The following is a 23,318-nucleotide window of genomic DNA, read 5'->3' on the forward strand; positions in this document are numbered from 1 at the left end:
GCTGGAACGCATCGGTTAGTTCGAGATACAAGGAAGTGAGACTCCTAAGCATCTACCAGCTATTGCAAAGGCGGCAACGTAGCCGGGTGGGCAGGAGCAGCAGTGCGTAGCACACGCTTATTGATTAGACCGGGGGTCGAGCCCGTGACTACCAAATACGGAGGATGCGGAAAGGTCATGGAATGACCACCGCTAATCCCCGGAGCAATATGGCCTTAGTTGCTAATGCTCCTAAAAACCAAATAACACAACAGCTATTGCAAAAAGCCGAGGCGATCCTTGTTTACAATGCTATAAAGACAGCAGACTTTCACCCTCTCTTCAGATCCTTTTTCATAACCACAGACGAAGAAAAAATATCATACAATCTAAGAAATGAAGCCAACCTGAAGATTCCGCTTTTCAGAAAAGCCATAGGTCAGAAAAGTATAAAATATAGAGGTGCTAAAACCTGAAACAAACTTCCTGAAAAAATCAAAAATGTCACTTCACTAAATCAATTCAAGAAACTACTAATTGAACACATCACCAGGGATGTCTGATTAAAATTACCTTCCACTCAACTCCTGGATTTTAAAAACACCAACATGGAAATAATGTAAAAATATTAAAGGAAGCAGTTGGCAAATAGTTTGTACATTATTATTAATTAACCACTTTTTTTTTAATACAAAAGGTAAATATGCCGTCAAAGATAACTGAAAGAATTCGTTATCATTCTTTCAGGTCGAGTGGATTAAGTGAGTTATTCACTTAGCATTGTAACGTAAATGTTCTGCCAGTTACTCACACTGTCCAGTCAAAACATTACAATCGGCGACCGTTCTTCCTCAAGTTCGCAGTGGGAACTGGTAAATGTGATACTGTAGGTCCGTAGCATGCGGTCCGTATGAAGTACTTGATCGACATGGGAAACGGACGTGATCTGACGGATTTCGAAAAAGGAGTGATTTTCGGGTACCAGTATTTAAAAAAAAAAAAAAAAAAAAAACCTCAAACTATTATGTTAGGGTCACCTGGTAATTTCTTACATAACCCATGTGTATTGTCTGTAAATTGCGTGTGTTCTCTGGTCGATTTGCCTGTTTTGCTAAACGAAAAAATCCCAACTTCTGGGGATAAAAAAAAAACCTTGATAGCTTACGCCTGAGACCGACTAACTCAGCCACAGAGTGAAAAAGTCTATTAAAGTTCCTCGCGTCATCGACGGGATTCGAACCCGGGTCATCCCGTGTGGGGAGCACGGTGACGATACCACTGTGCTACACGCGTAGGTAGCAGTATTAAGGAAACTCGGACCTTGTATACTGTTCTCGGAGTGCTGTAGCTAAGTTTTCCAAGAATGGACGAATAGTGGTCGCAGCAGCAGTAACCGAGCCAATGGCGGGCTCCCATGCCTCATCGATGGCCTTGGCAATCGTAGGCTGTGCCGCCTTGTGCGAATAGACAAATGGAGTAACGGCTGACCATGGACTTTAACCAGGCGACGACCAGCGACGTTACTAAGACTGTATTCCAACAAACCCTCCTCGGTATGGGCTTTGGGAGTAAGCGCCCAATCAAAGGTACCCACGCTTACGGCTACCCATCGCCAGCAACGCGTAAATTTTCACCTGAACGATGTAGTTGGACCATCACGTTGGACTGGAAAAATCAATTTCAGATTAATCGTTTCTTGGTGTTCCATGTGAACGGGAGACGGAGGGTATGGCGACAAACTGTGGAGAGGAATCACTCCGATCCCTGGCCCAACAGGAACAGGCAGGTGGCGCAGTGTTTTGGTATGTGGGATGTTTTCCTGGGAATCTCTTGGAGCCTACATATCCCTAGACCGCACTCTGAATGCTAAAAACTACCTCTCTATTATGGCTGATCAGGTACACCCCCTTCATTGTGGTTGTCTTCCCAGATAGCACGGACGTGCCCCAACAGGACATTGCATCCTGCCATGTTGCTGGTATTATTTGAGAGTGGTTCACCAAACTTGAAAGTGACTTCCCGTTGCTACGATGGCCGCCAAATTCGCTGGATATGAATCCTATAGCATCTCCGAGATTATGTAGATCGACAGATCCGGCATTGGGATCCTCCATCACAGACCACCGCAGATCTAGGGAATGCAGTGCTGGCGACATCGTACAACGTTCAGAGGCCTTATTGAGGCCATGCCTCACCTTGTGGCGGCGGTACTAACGACAAGAGGATGACATACCCACTGTTAGGCAGGTGGTCATAATGTTTTGAATGGACAATGTATTTAACATTTATGAAAGAGTATTTTTCACTTAGCTGCATTTTCAAAATTTATTGAGAGTTACTGGAAATTTTGAATTTTTGTGGTATACAGAAATATAATTCTATATACTGTATAATTCCTCATAGATACTCAGTAAATGTATTGTACAAGAGTGGTTATAATATTTTCCATTTTAAAAAATCGAACTGTAGATCCATCAAGAAATTTTTATTTTCATTGTATCAGTACGTACGCTTGGAATTTTTTTTTTTCCCATATAAGACACAAATCATGCAAATATGGCCACCAGGTGCGAGAGTAAAAATGGACTGAAAATAGTGTTTATTAACAATTTTTTTATAATTTTAGTTCACAAAAAGTTATCGTGTGAGTAATAATTATTTGTCTCTGTCCTTTCTCATTCCTAAGTGTCTGGTTGTGGAATTGTTATGTACAGCTATTCCACATCGGCAAGGTCGGAAAATCTGGAAATTCAAGGATGAAACTGTCGCCTTTTTTTTTTTTTTTTTTTTTTTTTTTTTTAAATGTGGAGGCACTGCTCTGCTTGAATGTTATCAAGAGGAGCACTTTCGCTTAATACAGTCGAACCTCACAAATCTAGCAACCTTCGAACTGATTCTTGCAAAGTTTTGAATTGGCCATATTATACCATAAGATAAACAAACAAACAAAAAAAAAAAAAAAAAACCGAAAAATACTACAACTTCTAATTTTCTCCCAGAAATTTTATCGTGGCGACGAACATCTAAAATTGGATCCGAAACGCTCGACATTTGTGCAGTGTTATTTAGTACACTCTGTGATTGAAATTGCAGCTTACTGAAGGAACAGGAATATAGAGAGAATACTTAATGATAACAAAGGAGTTAAGGAACACATGATCAAAGTTGCAGACGCGCGCGCGCGCGCGTATGTGTGTGTGAACATATTAAATGACACAAAATGGTGCTTACAGTGGACAGATCAATATGATGTAAATCCGTCCTGGTTGCTGATACATTGAGATAAGCATCACGGCATTGAGTTGTACAGGTTTCGAATAGTTTCCAGCGATATTTCCAACTAAGCCTCTTGCGCCTGATCCCGCAGAACATCCCTGGTCTGTGTTATCTGTGGCTAGCTCTGTAGATGGCGTCCAATCATGGCCCACACGTTGGGGAGAAATCCGAGGACCTACGTCCACACCACGATGATACTCAGAGGAAACTCTTGCGGTATGTGTTCAGGCGTTGTCCTGCTGAAAAAGGCCACGACGCCATTCTGTATCCTAGATGACCCGTGCACATACACATAACTATTCTAGACGCTGTTGATGATCAGGGGTAATCGACGCAATGGACAGCTGCCACCTCTGCCAGTAGACATGCAAGGGTTCGACGGGTGATGGAGCAACAACAACCTTATATCACAGCTCGTTGGATGGTAGCCGGCGTGGCTGTCAAGTGCAATGCAAACCTGTCGACGGCTAAGATGTTCTATAGTCCTCCATCGTGTTCTACTATCCATTCAACGAGTAGTCATACTTTCCCCATAGCCACTGTTACCAACATCTATGCACTGTCATATTGTAACGGCCTACACGTTCCGCTACACGACAAAGCGACCATCCAGCCTTTCGAAGGCCGATAATCTGCCCTCTGTCGAAGTCACTGAGATATTGATATCAGTCGAACTTGACGTCCCGGAACGCTCTACAATCTCCTTAAACTCTGAAGTCTTAACTGTGTCACACACACATTGCTTTGAACTACACGATCTCTAAGTTCGTTTTTGTATCAGCGCAAGCTTCCGCTAGATCGGCCCCGTATTTTAATCATTTGTATAATAAAATTATACAAATGATTATACAAATGATATAATTTGTATAATTGTGGGATTTACTCAAACAGGTAACTACCATCAGGGGTAAAGGGAAGGGTTTTTGCTTTCGTAAAGGTGACTACGATGGTCTCAGACATTATTTAAATTCTATACAGTGAGACCAACTGATGATGTTACCAACAGCAAATTCAAAATGGGAAGCATTCAAAGAACTTATCTTCGAAGCTACTAGGTTTTACATACCGACTAAGAAATATTGTTCAAGGTTTAGGCCTAAATGGATGTTAGATGAACTAATGAGACATATGGCAGAGAAGAAAAATGCATGGGATACATATAAATTAAAATGTGACACAGAAGCCTATGATAGATATAAGCGGATCTGTAACCAAGTTACAAAGGAGGTTAGGCAGGCGAAGGCAGATTACGAGAAATCTTTGGCAAAGGATGCAAAGAGAAACAGCAGAGTACTTTACTTATGTAAACTCTAGAAGGAAGGGGATGAATCAGATTGGTCCACTTGATATCGATGGTTCAACTGTTTATGATCCTGCTCAGGTTGCTAACAAACTAAATGAATATTTTGCATCGACATTCACACATGAGGAGTTATTCAGCGAGGGGAATACCAGAGGTGTATTCAACTCTGGCAGTAAGCTAGATAATCTTGTAATTGGAGAAATTGTTGAAGATAAACACAAGAAAGGCACCTGGGGTGGATGGGATCTATCCAGTTATATTAAAGGAGGCAGCAAACCCTTAGCCATAATTATGAGAGTTTCTTTGGACTCAGGGGAGGTATCCACGGACCGGAGATGTGCAAATGTGACCACAGTTCACAAAGGAGGATTCAAAGGCTGACACAAGTAATTATAGACCTGTGAGTTTTACTTCTGTTCGAGGAAAATTAATGGAGGCACTGGTTAAAGAACCACTGCAGATTCATCTAGAAAAGACTTCAGTTATAGCTTCAGTTAAAGCATGGTTTTGTTAAGGGAAAGTCTTGCCTGACCAATTTGATTGGATATTATGATTCAGTCACAGAAGAACTGGATGCAGGGAATAACTTTGATATTATATACTTGGATCTTAGAAAGGCTTTTGATACTGTTGCACATGGAAGACTGCTGCACAAATTGGAACAGTGTGGCATTGGAGGCAAATTGCTGCTATGGATAAAGGGATGGCTGAGTGGGAGAAGACAGAGAGTGGTAATCAATGGACACTGCTCATCGTGGACTAATGTTATTAGTGGAGTCCCTCAGGGTTCAGTGTTGGGTCCATTATTGTTTTCTGTATTTATAAATGATATTGATGATGGTATATCAAGCTTAATGTCCAAGTTTGCAGACGATTCAAAGGTTGGCAGGGTTGTTAAGGACACTACTGACGCTATGCTGCTGCAACAGGATCTGGAAAGGTTGAGCAGAAGGCTGAGAGGTGACAAATGTAAAGTATTACATATGGGAAACAGGAACACCAGAGCCTGTGGTGTTCAACTCTGTGGTACTACACTGACAGTGGTAGAGAATGAAAAGGACCTGGGGGGGGGGTATTGTGCAGGCAGATATGAAGTTCTCTGAGCAGTGCGGATGGGTTGCAAGAGTAGCTTATGGTGTCTTGTCAATGATATACAGGAATTTTTCTAGCAGGGATATGGTCTGGAAGCCTCCTTTCAAGAAGGATGTAGGGCTGCTGGAACGAGTACAGAGAAGGGCAACAAGATTAATGAATGGAACAAAGGGTTGCTCTTACGAAGAAAGGCTTAAGTTTTGCAAATTACACTGTCTAGAGACTAGGCACCGGCGAGGCGATCTGATAGAGGTGTATAAAGCCTTGAATAGTTTGAGCATGCTCAGTGCCGATGGGATTCTTCCTCTTGCGCAGAATAATCACCTGAGAGGGCATAAATCAGATTGAGGAAAGACAGATGTAGGATAGATGTGCGGAAATTTGTCTTTAGCCAGCGGGTAGTTGGTGGTGGAACAGACTTCCATCCCTTGTTTTGGAAGTTGATAGCCTAAATAAATTTAAGGCTCAGCTGGACAGGTATTTCGAACGAACGGAGGGGTGAAATGGAAGTGAGTTTTTTTTTTTTTTTTTTTTGGCTGATGCTGCATAAACTTGCTTTCTTGCATCGTATGCCGCTATTAATGCTAATGTATATCTCCCATCATCCGCCTGCTATTTTCATGCACTTCCGGTCATTCGTTCTAGGTGCTGCAATTTCATAATAACAGAGTATTTATTGGAAATTTCAATTGTCACGAGTGTTCAGTGCTCGTTGGTAGGAAATAGGTTTAAGGATTTCTGCTGAATGAAAAATTTCTGATGTAGTGTGAAAGGCGTATGTTGTTTCCAATTACAATTTGTGAAAAGTTACTTAGTATATAATCATTTACAAAGTTTCGATTGTTATTTGTGAATTGCAATTCTGATTACACAAAAATGTAAAAAATGAATACATCCTGCCCTCAACTACTAAGCAGACTAGCTCCTTTCATTGACGACGTTTCGAACACGATCTTAGGGTTGTTTTAATATCCTGGTCAGTCCTACACGATTAGGGGTTTCTAGTGGTGGCTTAAGCCAGTTAAAAGCGTGAAATGTATTAGCTTCCATTTCAACTGATTGCGGTTTTTGGAGGCGATTCTTCTTGATTGTTTTTTTCAGTTTAGAACCTCCTTCCTCTGTGCACTTCGTCTGCATCTGTGGAAGGCATCTCATTCTTGATGGTAGTTAAGACTTGATATTTTTACTATCTTTGTAATGTCCTATATTTCCTATGATATGCTTCTTTGACTTTTCTACCGAACCAAGTACTGGGTACACCTTGAGATTGTAACTCTTTCAACCGCTCCCCAGTTTCGGAGTAACCTACTGGGACGCAAATTCGCGGATTCACGAAATGGAGCTCCTTATGCTCCCACAAAAGTGCACGCTGATTGATGACTGTGGCGCTAGTATAGTGGTTGCCAGAAACACTTTACAGTGAAGCTACATACTCCTCTGTCCACTTTAAGGGTGAATAAATTCCATTTTTTTCGTCTGTTGGTGGCTTCATTGATAAATTCCGCACACAACGTCTTACGATTCATTGCTTTGAGACGGGAGAGGATTACTTCTGACTGTAGGTACAGTATTTGGTGGAGAACACAGTTGTAGAGGTCTCGCCAACTGTCAGCTTATTCAGAGCAGTGGAATGCTCTGAATAAGCTGACAATATATGGAATACTGTAGTTTGATTGGAAATGGAATCGCTCTGATACCCTTTTGTATCTCAGAAGCTATGAAACAGTAGGTCTGAGGGTTGATTTTTCTCTAGTTAGAGGGGAGGGTTCTTCCAGATCAAGCCAAAAAGACTAATGATGAAGGTCAACTCTTCTTTTGCTTCATCATGCTGAGGTGAATGGAGATCCTCCCCTCAAAACTATGCTAATACGAGTAAGTCACTCCTGGAGTTCGCGAAGTGGTCATGGTCTAGCACATAATGACAAGTTGTATTTGTTGACTTACATTCTTGATCCTAGCATATAGGCAGTCATAGATTTAGGTAATCTAGAAGCTTGCTGCACATATTTTAAAATGTGCAGAAGAAGGTTGCGGGAAGCCCCTGGGCCAATATTACTCCTTTTGATCGCCGTGCGACCTTTGGGCCCTGGAGCAACTGCCCACTGCATCTCAGTAAAAGCGGTCTTTCACACGTGGCCTCATTTTGAGGTCACTTGTGCTTTTAATACTTAAGCGACCTTTTGCCCCTTATTTTTGAAATAAGGCCCAAAGGTCTTTATTAATAAGTAAAATACACTTATTTTTTAAATGTTATTATTGTAGATTATTCTCCATAGATAACGCACGGTTGCTTCCTTCATAATGATTTTTTCCCTGCTTTTTTGGTTTCCTTATTTATAACATTCAACTAAATCCATTGGTCTGCAATCTCTTTTTTTATGTAACGTTTCGGGAATTGTTTTTTGTTGCTCTTTATGTTAACAAATAGAAACCAATTTTCTCCTAGCCTGCATCGCCAATGGTCATTCCTCTTATGTTTTTGTGGGCATTTCTTTTGTGGGCTGTGTGCAGAAAAATAAGTACTTGATGTGTCAAGAAACCACCAACAATTACACTACCCAACATGATTTTTACCTCCAGCAAAACAATGGTTGTTTCTGGTCAAGTTTTGTGTATAGAATTTAAAATCAATCATAAGAATTTCCTATCATGTCTCAGTTTTAAGATATAGATAGATAACTGGATTCAGTACAAAGATATCATTACTGTTTGAAATACAATTTTTAAACTTATTAACTTTTGGTTGGTTTTGTATATTGGGCTAAAAGTAAGCAAGTACATCGTTACTGTTCTTGCAATAAATTACATTTTCCTGGACACAGCTTTCATATGCTGGAAGAGCATTACTGCAAATTGTATAAGAAAGCATAAAAAATAAATTTTTGTTTATACTCCGGGACGACCAAACGGTCAGAGGATTCACAAGATAGACAGAATACAAGAAACAGCACTGTATTCAGCAGTCACTGGGTTGAACCCCGGTCACTCAAGGCACGTGTAGTACTTATGCACCCACGTGCCTGACCACTAGGCTACGGCGGCCTTAGTATTCCATATTTAAGCAATGCACTCTGGTAAACATAAGTGTTTACTAAAGTACAGTATACTTATCATAAAGCCGACCGGGCTAGCCGAGTGGGTAAAGTACCTGCCCGGCAACCCAAAGGTCGCGGGTTCGATTCCCGCCTCGGGCTTGGATCAAAGTACTACAAAAACCTTGGGACGTGCAATATGGCCACAGACGCCGATGCGCCAACAACTACCAAATCAAACCAAAACCAAACTTATCATAAACATACTTATAATAAGTGTTTAGAAATTTTGTATACTTAGAAAATAAGCATTATTCAAAGATTCACTGGGTTGATTAATATTATTATTGTTGCTCTTATATTATTTCTCTCTGATTGGGTATTCCACTCCGTGACGGGTACTGCGACCAAGTACACAGGGTGGTTGTAACGTCTGGTGTTACTGTTGATCGAAGAACTCTCAGATTATCCCACAGGTGTTCAGGATTGCGACTTTCTGGAGTTCCTTGTAGGTGTTCTCTAGGAGCCCTATTGCTGCTAGGCTGCTATGTAGGTTCTTTGGCACCATACCGGTGGTTGACACGATGATCGAGATGGTCGTTACTTGTTACATATGCCACATCTCATTGATCTCCTGTCTCAGGTTCGTGTACTTCCTGATGTTTTCCTCGTGGATTTTCTGGAAATTAACAGTGTTGGATTACGCTGTCAATCAGATAGGTAGCCATTTCCTCCTTGTCGACATGTGTTATGCCCGGTCTGTTGTGTGGGATTGTCTTGTCAGTGATTACGACGCAGTCCTAGTACAGTTTGTGGGTTCGGGTTTCTAGTACTGCCTGGGCTTTATAATTGTAATACACTACACTTTCTTTGATCAACTGGTATTTCCTTGCTAGCTTCTGATGTATTATCCTGGCTACGTGGTCGTGTTGTTGAGTGTACTCAGTCTGGGTGATCACCTTGCATCCCCCTGTGATGTGTTGGATCGTATCTGAGGCCAGGTAGCTTCGTCGACATGTGTCATCTGACATTCCGGACTCCATTGCGATGTATTTTCTATAGTTTATGGTGTTGATTACCTGGTCTTGGATGGCCAGCATGAATCCTTCAGTGTCAGGTAAGAGCGTCCCGCTTGTGAGCCATGCATTGGAAGCAGTGTTATCGATGTGATCTTGATAGAGGTCATTGTAGTGTCTGCCATGGAGTGTCTTCTTTGCCCATCTTTCTAGCTTCGTTTCTTGTGCCGTCTAGGCAGGAGGGGACTCCATGCCTAGGTTGAGTGGGGTATACCACTTATCTATCTTCCTTGTGGAAGATAGATAAGTGGCATAGAAGATAGATAGATTATTTTGGAGTGCTGTGTTGTTCTCGAAGTAATCCTTCAGGTTAATCGCTGTTTTCTGTTGCTCTATTAGGTGAGATAATCTTTAATGCCCTTCACGGCCAAAAAGCCAGGGGTTTACATTTTTACAACCTCCCGAAACTTCCGGGAAAATAGAACAATTAATTTACAAAAACAGGTAATTTTACAAAAGAAAACATATTTTGATACAAAGGAGAGAACTCCTTACGAGAGTTAAGCTCAATCAGACAGGAACAGATGCAAGGTACACATGTCAATGCAGATTAGTCCTACTAGACATAATTTTTTTCCTGTAAGTCCGGTCAATAGCGAATTTGTTCAGGTCGGCGTCAAGTGCCTGGGTTTGCTTGAACATCTGCTGAGGGAGGAACCTGTCCGAGAGATGGAGTCGCGCTGAATGCGAGTAGAGCTCGGGATTGGCCCTAAGGGCAGCAGGGGGGATCCTCCAGCCACAGGTATCCCAGAATGAAGGTGTTGCGATTATGCCTGTTATCATCTTGACTGTTGCTAGGAGGCGTTGGTCTTCGACTAAGGTGGGAAGACGTGGAATCCCGAGAGAGTTGGCAAGCTGCGTGGTGTGAATCAGAGCTGGAAGGTTGTGCTTCCTGTTGGCCCACTTTAGGAGCCAGAATTCTGTGGCAAAGAGTGGTTTCTTTATTGATGGTGCCGCTGACGCCCAAATTTCAGCAGCATAGAGTAAAGGTGGAAAGATGATTGCTCTTATGTACCTCACGGTTGTCTTTTTATCTCTGATATGAAGGAGATGCTGTTTTGCTCTCCACCGGAGTCTTGAAGCACGTGTGAGGAGCATGTCTATGTGGGCGTTGAATCGAAGTTTGGAGTCGAATACAACGCCCAGATCACGATGGCTGGATGCAATTGGGATGAGGGTGTTGCCGACCGAAGGCTGGAGAGAAGGAGTTTGCTTCAATGAATACACCATGAATTCGGACTTAGCAGGATTGATCTTGAGCCCGAACTGGCAGAGGTAAGATGTGACTGCAGTGAGAGTGTTGTTAATTTCGGTTTTTACCAGATCAAGGTCTTGACCAGGGATGATGGGAGTCAGTATCTTGATATCATCTGCATAGCTCAGTAGACATCGAGAATGTGCAACCAGTGGGAAGATAATAGATGAGAACAGAAGGCCGGAAAGGACCCCTCCTTGTGGGACTCCTGCGGTGACGGATCTAGTAAGGGTGCGATCTCCTGTATGAAGCTTTATAACTCTGTTATTCAGAAGAGAGGAGAGAAAGCATAATATGTTCCCTGTGATCTGGAAGTGGCATTCCAGGAGAGTGAGTAGTTGGTTTACTTGGACGGTATCAAATGCAGCCTCAATGTCTAAGTAAGTCACAGCTAGTTCGTGCCTTTTCTCGAATGCTGACAAGGTAGTATTCGTTGTGGCTAGCAGATTTGTGATCGTTGATCTGTTTGGAAGGGAGTAGTGAATTTGGGCTGGATTACTGGGCATGATCTGCTTGGTGAGGATCGGGAGTAAGGTCTTCTCCAGGAGCTTCAGCAGGCTGGAGGAGTTGGAGATGGGTCGGAAATGTTTAGGTTTCGATGGCGACTGAACTTTGGCTAAAGGTTTGATAAGATAGTTTTCCCATTGCTGTGGGAAAATCTGGTTCGAGAGTAACTGGTTGAAGATAATTAAAAGTGGCTGAATAATGTACGGACTTAGGCATTTGAGCATGAATTGGGGAACTCCATCATCACCAGCGGTTGACGAGGCAGGTAGAGAATTGATGGCGACGATCAGCTGTTGTTTTGTGATCTGAATGGTGCTCAACACTTCTTGCTGGGTGGGCTCTGTTAGTAGAGCCAGATCTGAGTTTGGCATAGGATTACGATTAAATCTTGTGACGAAATCGAGCCACAATTCAGGATCAAATTGCAGAGGAAAATGAAGGTTCACTTTCTTGTATGGAATTTTTCCTTTAGCCAGATCTTGGTTAACGTATAATTTGATTGCCTCAGATTTCATGCGATTAAATTGAGCCCGTGCCCTAGAATAAACGATGCGATCATTGACATTTTGCGACTGTTTCCATGTGCGATGGAGCTGTTGCTTCAGCTGGAAACTCATTTTGAGTTCTGAATTCCACCAAAGTCTTGTATATGGACTGATTGTGATTTTTTTTAGAGGCGGCATATTTGGCAACCGTGTTGATCCAGTTTGTGAGAATGTTCACAGCTATTTCTGGGTCACAAGTCTCTAAGGCCACCCAGGGAATGAGAGAGGCGGCTCTGATGCACTTATCTACGTCAAGTAAGTTGGGGCTAGTGATGTCAACCTTTTTTGTTGTCCTTCTGGTTTCTAATTTGGGGGCTGGCAGATATGCAGTCACATGTATTGGGACATGATCAGAGTCGAATGACGTTTCTGCAATGTAATCAAGGGTGCAAGGGATAGAGGCTAGAACTAGATCTAAGAGGTTATTCCCCCTGGTTGGAGCTTCATTAATAAGTTGTAGATCAGCACATCTCAAGTGTGCCAGAAGATCCTTTTTCATATTAGATAGCTGAGGAGGTAAATTGAAATCACCACAAACTACGTGAGAAGCTGTGGGATGCAGCTGATTGATTATCCAGTTGGAAACTTCAAGGATGATTTGCGGGGAAGGCGTTGGAGGTATGTAGGTCTACCAGGCCCCTTCCTCCCTCTTTCCGAGCTATTGTTAGTCTCTCTCCACTACAGACTTCGAGTGGTGGTGGTGTTGGCGGCTCATGGTCATCATTGTCCTTGTCTTTCGCATGATATCCTCTAACACGGTGTTAGTCCAATCTATAACTCCAAAGGAGTATGTTAGTACTGGAGCTTCATTATTATTATTATTATTAACAACTCTGTGTAGATTATTATTAATAATTGCACAACATCTATATTCTCAAGCGTGCACAAAATCATCACCTAAATCATCGTTATCATAGCATAAACTCCGAAGACCATCGATATTCGTGGCATTGGAAATTCTGGTTGTGTTTGCTGCGAACATGTTACCTAGACATCCTAGCTGATCAAATGGATGTATTCCCGCTTTTTTGATTAGTGATTCTTCTGTTGGCCTTAGATAGCATGATGAGTATGTGGATGTTGGGCGCATCCAATATCCCAATTAAATGTTTAGAAATGGAACACGATGTTCTTGATGGTAATAATTAGCTTCCATGGGTTTGTCTGCAGATGGGAAACTGAAAAATTTTCCGCACTCCGAGAAATCAGCCCGTACATTTTAAGGTCGTCTTCAAAGGAAACTTTCTCTTTTTACTGACTGTTCCTGCAGCTGAACCGCTGTATAGAGGGATGACAGAAGAATCACTAAAAAAACCTGGGAGTAATTGTGCATGAAGTTTTCTGAGCAATGCAGATAGGCTGCAAGAGCAGGTCATGGGTTTTGTCAATGATATACAGGAAAAATATGGCAATCTGGAAGATAGGGTGTAAGGGAAGGGGATTTCTAGCTACTTGATATAGCCATCGTAATATCCAGTACTATAGCCCGATGAACCGTTTCAGATAAGTTGGTGAGTTCAAATCTCTGAGGCACACAAAAAAACTGGTGTGATGTAATTCTGGATATATTTTGTGATGAATTTTATATTGCGGAATCCAACCAACTCTTATCAATCCAAAGAGCAGCAAGAGGTTTAGTCTTTACTTATCTAAAGTGATGTTGGAAAGAAAGGGGTTCTGTCATATACCTAGCTGCGGACTTTGTGAGATATCAAGGTTCTTAATGAAGACGCCGCTTCTAGTAAAAGATTGTTAATAGTAGTATTGAGTCTCACCTTCACCAGTCAATGGAATATCCATTAGTTTCCCTATAATTCCCAGTACAGATTATTATGCCATCCCTCTATACAGCGGTTCAGCTGCAGGAACAGTCAGTAAAAAGAGAAAGTTTCCTTTGAAGACGACCTTAAAATGTACGGGCTGATTTCTCGGAGTGCGGATAATTTTTCAGTTTCCCATCTGCAGACGGGAAGAATCTTAAAGTCCTCTTCAGTTGAGGCTGTAGCTAGCCCATCCCGGACAGAGAATGGGGTTCTCACCTTGAGTTATTTGTAATTTTTAAGCCCGCACATCTAAAGGTATTCGTGAACACACACTTATGTATAAATAAATAAATTTTCTATTTATACTCCAGGACGACCGCACGGTCAGAGGAATTCATTGAGAGAATACAAGAAACAGCACCTTATTTAGCAGTCACGGACGTGAATCCTGGTCACTCAAAGCACGTGAACTTATGTACTCACGTGCCTGACCATTCGGTTACGGCGGCTTGTAGATATAATGCATGCTCAACCTTAAGAACTGAATAGCATATGAATATGAACTAATCCCATTTGACAGAAGTAGTCAGTGTATCATAAAATCCCAAAAACACACAACCAAAAAATTGTTCCAGCGAAATATGATTCAAATGATTATCTGCAGCACTTTACCTTGCGATTGTGAGTCGCATGATGCTGTTACATCAGCGACAAACCTTAGTAATGATTTTAGCTTTATAAAATCAAACTTTTCTGTTGGTGTTATTTTTATTTGTTCGCAAACAACTATTTATAGTTATTGTTATTTATTTAATATTTATTAAATTTTTGTTCGCAAATAAATTCTCAGTTGTAGTGATCTTATCTATTTTCTTTTTCTTTTGTTCTTTTACAGTCCAAAATGACTGACAGGTTAAGAAAGCCTTTCAAGAAGAGGTAAGTCTATAACCCTGATTTTGTTATTACTTAAATCAGTCTAAAAAAGATTCCTCTCATGATGATTATCAATAGCAAATAATCTTCTTTATGCTTGAGAATATGTGCGTGAATTTCAGTGGCGAATTCAGGGTAGGGGCACCGGGGAACTTGCCTCCCTGTCGTTTTTCTGAGAATACACACCAATCGTTTAAATTCCCTTTAGCAAAATTTTTTTTTCTTTTTCTAATTGTTAACATTGGATTTTATCTAGTTTTGCATTGTAGCTCAGATATTTTCAACTGCCGTGGTTGTCAGCAATGATGCTGATGTGGTCGCGATTCTAGTTCGAGGCGTCACGCAGTTTGGTCGTGCAAATGTATCCCCATTTCACAAAGGGGGTCGAAGGGGGGACAAGAGTAATTACAGACCAGTTAGTTTAACTTCTGTTCCGGGCAAAATAATGGAGTCACTGGTTAAAGATGCATTGAGGATCATCTAGATCCTCAATGCGAAGCAATAATTCAGACACAGCAGGATTTGTTAAGGGAAAGTCTTGTCTGACAAATTTGATTGGATAATATGATGTGGTTACAAAGAAACTGGATGCAAAAAATAATTTCGATATCATATACTTGGACTTCAAGAAAGCTTTTGACACTGTTGCGCATGGAAAACTACTGTACAAATTGGAGCAGAATGGTATTAAGGGTAATTTACTACAATGGATAAAATGGTGGCTGAGTGGGAGAAGACAGAGAGTGGTAATCAATGGACGCTGCTCTTCGTGGACTAATGTTATTAGTGGAGTCCCACAGGGTTCGGCGTTGGGCCCATTGTTGTTTTGTATATTTATCAATGATATTGATGAAGGTATATCAGTAGTGTCGAAGTTTGCAGATGATACAAATGTTGGCAGGGTTGTTAATGACAGGAATGGCAGTGTGCTACTGCACCAGGATCTAGAAAATTTGGGCAGATGGGCTGAGAATTGGCAACTGAAGTTTAACATTGACAATTTAAAAGTACTGCATGTGGGTAGAAGTAATCACAGAGGAAAGTACGTGTGGTACTACACTTAGGGTGGTAGAAAATGAAAAAAACCTGGGAGTAATTGTGCATGAAGTTTTCTGAGCAATGCAGATAGGCTGCAAGAGCAGGTCATGGGGTTTTGTCAATGATATACAGGAATTTTACGAAAATGAGGTGATTATCCCGTCGTATAAGGCAATGGTCAGGCCACGCCCATTTTGTGCACAAACAAGGCACAAAATGGTGCCCCCTCTGTCACAAGTGGTACTCCCCCCATCGCAAATGGTGTTCTCCTGTCATTTTTTTTCTGTATCCGCTACTGTGTGTGTGTGTGTATGTGTGTGGTCCATTGTGTCTGTTATGCAATGGACAAAGTGGACAACTAGCTTTAGAATTTTTCTGATTTTAGGAGTCACTACCACATATCTGCCTGCAAGCACACAGAAAAAGACCTTTTTTCCCTTTGGTACGTTCTGCATTTCATACTTATGATTCGAAATACAGTACAGTGATTTCTTAATTTACGTGAGGGTTACGTTCCAGAACGTCTCTCTCCCAATTTAAATTCAAGCATAGTGTAAATAATCTCTAAAAGAAGGCAATAATAGGCCTATGAGAGGAACTCTCGCATCTAGCTAAGTTACCCCTACTGGTTTTGGGCCTCCCCCGGCTCTGCCAGGGAACCAGCCTCTTCAGACGTTCTTATCCGCCCCTGGTCCGGCTCCTTGTGCCGTGGACAGATGCTGGGAGGTGCCTTTCTTGGTGATCGCACCTCCCAGTAATTAAGAAGCCAGATGAACAACACATAACTTACGGTACCCGACATAACTCACACTCATCTGACTTTGCAGAGTCCTGCTTCTTCACAGTGCCACTAAGCGCGGTTTTGTGGGAAACCATTGGCACCGCCTAACAAAGACACTATGTCCACTACCCCCCCCTACTGGTACATACCATTCGTTTTCTTTGGTTGGAAGACTGTGCAACCAAAGAGATTCATCTTTATTGATTTGCTTTTTTTTTGTACAGTATGAAAAAGTATGGTCACTATAACCAATATATACAGTACAACACAAACAACAATTAGAGGAGAGAGAGAGAGAGAGAGAGAGAGAGAGAGAGAGAGAGGTGGGTTGGAGTGGAGGGTGGCTTTAGGCCGATTGGTAAGAGGGACCGTAATGGTCAGATTCTGTTTCCTCGGATCCGGACAAGTTAAGTGGGAGCCGGGGTGTTACGCTAATCCGTGAGGTGGAAGGTTCGCTTGACTGCTCTCTTGAGTGCTTGAAAAGAAATCCACAGTTAGTTGCTTTTCACGTTTCCTCTTCTCGCGCAACAACTCATAGTAGCAACCAAGTTCTAGCGTAACTTTACGTTGCACTTTAGAGAGCTTCGTTCAAGATTAGAGTCTTCATCAGCTAACAGATTTAAGCCTTCATGTATAAGCTTTAATGCTTTCGATATTCGTTTTACCTCTTTAACCGCTGGGCTTTCGTTCGCTGCTGCCTCCGCCTCTTGAATGCGATGCTGCTCCAGTGCAAACAGATCTTCATTGGACAATTCTTGATGATGCGAATCAATTAAATTATTGACATCAATTGGCTCCACTTCAGTGAACCCTATCTTTTTAGTGAGTTTCAGGCATTTGTCTTTAGTTTGTGCATAATCTTCATCGGTATCAGAGCCTTTGAAGGAGTTGCTAAGATCCGGACATAACTTATTCCACAAACTTTGAATACAGTTGTAGAACTTCACGCCATGCAGCATCAATGAATTTTAAAGCATCTTTTATACTGAAGGCTAGCCAGTATTGCTGCACACTTATCTACCTGGTCGGTCTTGTCAATTAGATTAGCCAGAATGCGCTTTAAATACTGAGCCTTAAAAGATTTAATCATATGTTGGTCCATAGACTGGAGTACTGAGGTTTATTTTTCGGGAAAAAAACCATCTTGCTATTGGAACAGACATCAACAATACTGAGTGGATGGCTTGTGGCATTATCAAGAAAAAGTAAGATGTTGAACGGAATTCCTTCTGCCTTGCAATACACTTCCAATTCTGTTCGTAATTGAGATCCAAGATAACTTCTGAAAATAACAGCAGTCATCCACCCTTTAGGGTTTGAGTACCAGTACACAGGCATGTATGACCTGTCGTACCCTCTAGGGGAACGAGAGTTTTGATAGTGGTAAATACACTCAGGTTTCAATTTATGACCTTCCATATTAACAACAAACAGAAGTGTTCGTCAATATTTTGCCGAGCGAGGCGCCGTTTTCAGAAATAGAGATAGAAATGCGATCAGGCTTTTTTTTTTTTTTTAATATAAACCTGTTTCATCAAGGTTGAATATCTGTTTGGGTATGTACTCCCCCTCTCGTGACGCGTTCCGTAATTATGGTTGCCGCGCGTTATTTTAAATTCGCGTACTTTAAACACGCGTAAATTAAGAAGTCACTATATAAAATAAGTAGCAGTACTGTATTTTGAAAAATAATTTTTAGATTGTACAAGGTACAGCTAAAATGAAACGAGAATCGTCGCATATCAACACCTTACTATTGTGATGTCAACAATATTCATCTTGTGCTGTAGCTTGTTTTTTTCCTGTACAAATCAGTTTTTTGTTTCGTTGCAATCGGTTAAGTTTTGATTAACTGTGCCCTTCGGCGGAAAAATCAGTTATCGTAATTTTGAGCAAAGAATTTTTAGTGAGACTTGGAAAAATGGTGCAGAAACGTTGGAGATGTTACGGAAAATGTACAGTGATGAAACCCTGAGTCAGCCCACGTGTGTACGAATGGCACAAACGTTTCAGAGAGAGAGAGATAGAAAGATGACCACGACGACAAGAAGAAAGGAAGACCGCCAACTTCAACGACAGACGAGAATGTTTTAAAAAATCGAGAGATCGTGCGCCAAGACCGTTGGATGAGCATTCGACTAATCGCAGAACAGTCACACGTTAACAAGGAAAGGTAAGAACAATTTTGTCAGAGCGGTTGGGCATGGAAAAGGTGTGCGCGAAATGCCCTTATTTTAACCCTGTCGTAAGAGAGTTTTTAACGAAAAACAAGATCCACGATATCTGGCTCCGTACGACTTTTTTCTATTCCCGAAAACGATTTGAGGACTTAGCAGACATTAAGAACACAACGCAGCAATTAAAGGCGGTATCTTCCAAGGACTTTCGCCGCTGTTTTAGATCCTGGAATCGCGAATGAAGCACAGTATAGGTGCGGCTGGAGAATACTTAGAAAGGGATAAACATTGAAATTGTTGTATTTAAAATAATAAATGATTTTTAAAAAAATGTTTCGTTTCTTTTTGGCCGCACTTTGTACATATGATGATTTTAGTCTTTTGCTATCGATTTCGCTTTTGTTTACGGTATATAAATAAATTTCACACAGGTATTAAATTATAGGGTGTTTAGAAAGGAATAGCGAAAGCTTAAAAAGCGGTACTCACCTTGAAATTAATCTGCGATGGTTTACTTAGGAAGCGTGGTTAATGTTTAAGTTGAATTGTTGAATTGAAAATTAAAAGGGAGGGAAGTAGATAAAAGTTGACTGAGTTAAATAGGCGCAAGGAAATAGAAGTGTACACATCCAATCCTTGGTTGTCATCGAAATAAAGAGAAGAAGGAATGATTAAAAACTATGTAAGTGAATCCGATGAAGCCAATAGTCTTTACGAGGACTTTCGTTAGTTAGAGAACGTCTTCAGTTGGCAATGTGTGGGGAGAGAACGCGCGTGATATTTTAAGAATAAAAAATTATACTCTCGTGATGCCTTTTTTGACATGTGGGAACTTTAATCTCGAGAGGTTCCAAATTGGGGAAAGATTGAAGGGGAGTTTAGAATTTAGAATTTTGAGGTTAGAGTGGTGCTTGTACCATTCAATAACTAGGGCTTCATATTGGAGTATTCTGTAACTGGATTTTAGTTTAATGATTGAAATGGCAGAGTCGATGAGCGGGTTGTGGTTGTGAGTCTGGGCATGAGTTGTAAGTTCTGTGACAGATTGGTTGGACATGAGACTATGAAAATGGTAGTATGCACGGGTATTGGATGTTTTTGATGAGCCAAATTTAGTAGTGGTACTTCCGATATAACATGTGTTGCAGTTTGGTTGACAATTGATGAGGTATATAATATTATTAAGGTCGTTTGTAGGATATTTGTATGAGTCTTTATAGGTGCTGAAGAAGGATCCTAATTTGTTGTAGGTGGAAAAAACAAGGGAGATATCAGTGTATCAGTGTACACTGATATCTCCCTTGTTTTTTCCACCTACAACAAATTAGGATCCTTCTTCAGCACCTATAAAGACTCATACAAATATCCTACAAACGACCTTAATAATATTATATACCTCATCAATTGTCAACCAAACTGCAACACATGTTATATCGGAAGTACCACTACTAAATTTGGCTCATCAAAAACATCCAATACCCGTGCATACTACCATTTTCATAGTCTCATGTCCAACCAATCTGTCACAGAACTTACAACTCATGCCCAGACTCACAACCACAACCCGCTCATCGACTCTGCCATTTCAATCATTAAACTAAAATCCAGTTACAGAATACTCCAATATGAAGCCCTAGTTATTGAATGGTACAAGCACCACTCTAACCTCAAAATTCTAAATTCTAAACTCCCCTTCAATCTTTCCCCAATTTGGAACCTCTCGAGATTAAAGTTCCCACATGTCAAAAAAGGCATCACGAGAGTATAATTTTTTATTCTTAAAATATCACGCGCGTTCTCTCCCCACACATTGCCAACTGAAGACGTTCTCTAACTAACGAAAGTCCTCGTAAAGACTATTGGCTTCATCGGATTCACTTACATAGTTTTTAATCATTCCTTCTTCTCTTTATTTCGATGACAACCAAGGATTGGATGTGTACACTTCTATTTCCTTGCGCCTATTTAACTCAGTCAACTTTTATCTACTTCCCTCCCTTTTAATTTTCAATTCAACAATTCAACTTAAACATTAACCACGCTTCCTAAGTAAACCATCGCAGATTAATTTCAAGGTGAGTACCGCTTTTTAAGCTTTCGCTATTCCTTTCTAGTCCATTAACACGGTACTTGAAGATTTCTAAAAATTTCGTATTATAGGGTGTTTTTATTTTTGTTTGTCTAGGGAGGAGGGGCAAATTTATACTTTACCTAGGAACCGTGTGTGTGTGTGTGTGTGTGTGTGTGTGTGTGTGTGTGTGTGTGTGTGTGTGTGTGTGTGTGTGGAAAGAGACCAATGGGTGGTTTGCTCCTTTTTTTATAAATAAATAATCTTTATTTGTCCTACCATACTAAATAAAGTGTTACAATGGTGAGTGACAAGCAAAAAAAAAAAAAAAAAAACTCTGATATAAATTCCACTGATTTCTGAAGGAAGATGATTCTTTCACGAGCCAATTAACTTTCTATTATATTGCAGACGATCTTAAATAACAGGTGAGAAACAGTAACACCTATGCTGTGGTGGTTATATTATTCCCCGAACTTCATGTATACTTGAAAGCAGATCAGCAAGCTTTTGATTTACAGGTTGCGAGGTGTGTTTCATCAGAACAGAATATGTCCTGAATATGCACAACAGAATATGTCCTGAATATGCACAACAGAATATGTCCTGATGATGATTCGGTGTTTGTTGGCCAAGCACGTTCTTCAACATATAAGAAGTGGCTTGAGATATCCATATAGCTTGCACGAGCGTGATTCGAATCGCGATCATGGTGACCATATGCATTTGGTCAATAATTCTCAGGCTGGATAAATGTTGATGCCCTGGTAATGGTCGATCCGTGTCCTATTGCAAGAGAAATTCGGTGAATAATAATAAATACTGTGTTTTACTGTACTACTTAGGAAATTTCGCGTCTGTGGCGAAGAATTTTGATACAAGAGTATCAAGATTATCAGAATCAGTATCCCGTCCCGTCTTGGATGGGATACCAATTCTGATAATCTTGATACCGACACTCTGAAACGCAAATTAACCTGTTTGGATAAGAATCGCTACATGAATCATTTACTTGTACTTTTCTAGCGAATTACCATTATGAGTGCCTTCGATTTTTGGGACGTTTTTCTAAATCATCACCTTCATGCATGTTTATGGGCCCTCGCAGATAGTACGTAAACGAATAGAGCGTTCCCCCAATCAATGCATGGAATTTTTATGGACTTTTTTTCACAACGTGAAAAAAGTTGTCGGTCTCTGGTGTTTTTCTTTTTTTTTTTTTTTTTTATTGCGTAAGCTCGAATTTTTCGACCAGCAAACAGGCAGATTAACCACAGAATACACGCAATTTACGGACGCAATATTCCCCATAATTGTTTTGATGCTTTACACACAGTTTATGGAATTATAAATGTAAACGTTGCTCACATAAACATTTATATGATGATGCCTACACCGATTTAATTCAAAAAGCGAAGATACAGTACTCCAATACCAATAAAGAATTTGTAACAAATAACAAAATATATACTATTCGGTGCAGTTTTCAATGAGAGCAAAAAAAAAAAAAAAGGCAATGGACTGCAAAAGGAATGGTGTTAAATGCTGTCCCTCCCACTTCCTTTATATTTTATATTTCTCTATACACAACCTTATATTTCCGGTAAAAAGAAATTTTCTATTTGTTTTAAGGATAACCACCCTGTATGAAGCCGCGCCTGATCCCTTTTAACCAATAAGTGTTATCATTCAGTTAATGGCATAACGAATTTTGTATTATTGACTCTGCAAATACATGTGATTTCGAACAACGATTAACTTTCCATACTTTTGTACGGAACAACTTTTCTAAAGAATAAAACTATCCTTGTATAAAAAATTAATCTTTCTTATGAAACATTTAACAAATTTAACTAAACTTTACTTGTTTAAAATGTAGCAATTTGATTTATTTACTAGTGTTACAACATTTGACACTTTTCCACGTGCATTAACTGTTTAAATGACAAAGTGCATTGACAATGGTTAATTAAACTGAGTTGGGAAACAATGTAATACAGAACAGTGAGCTAAGAGATAAAAATTATATAAAAATGACATATTAATATTATCTGCAGGTTTATATGATTATTAATGCGAATGAAAGCCTGGATAAATATATATAAATTAGGAAAGTTCATTCGGTGTCTTCATTTTGATAATTTTTGACACACACGCACGCACACACACACACACCCGACCGGGCTAGCCGGGTGGGTAAAGTGCCTGCCTGGCAAACCAAAGGTCGCGGGTTCGATTCCCGCCTCGGGGCTTGGATCAAAGTACTGCAAAAACCTTGCGAGGTGCATTATGTCCACAGAAGCCTATGCGCCAACAACTACCAAAAAAAAAAAAAAAAACACACACACACACACACGCTGTAGTATTCTGATAGATTCAGTTTCATTGCTGATTCTGGAACTACACGAACTGAAAAATCTAACATCGAATTACCAACTGTAACAGAAGCTGAAGGAGAAAATGAGCATACCGACTCTCGGAGAATATGTAAAT

At 40.6% G+C, this 23,318-nt stretch overlaps 1 protein-coding gene across 2 annotated transcripts in view; it reads left to right on the forward strand.

Annotated features, from left to right (window-relative positions):
* Positions 1–23,318, forward strand: part of LOC150091231 (adenylate cyclase type 1-like) — an 845,725-nt gene that overhangs the window by 566,435 nt on the left and 255,972 nt on the right. For both annotated transcript variants that reach the window (XM_090374793.1, XM_090374796.1), the window contains exon 9: positions 14,724–14,764. In XM_090374793.1, the coding sequence (XP_090230919.1) occupies positions 14,724–14,764 (41 nt within the window). The remainder of the gene's footprint in view (positions 1–14,723; positions 14,765–23,318) is intronic.

The sequence above is a fragment of the Mastigoproctus giganteus genome, chromosome 1, assembly GCF_048544385.1.
Source record: "Mastigoproctus giganteus isolate SK-2022 chromosome 1, ASM4854438v1, whole genome shotgun sequence".
Classification (NCBI taxonomy): domain Eukaryota; kingdom Metazoa; phylum Arthropoda; class Arachnida; order Uropygi; family Thelyphonidae; genus Mastigoproctus; species Mastigoproctus giganteus.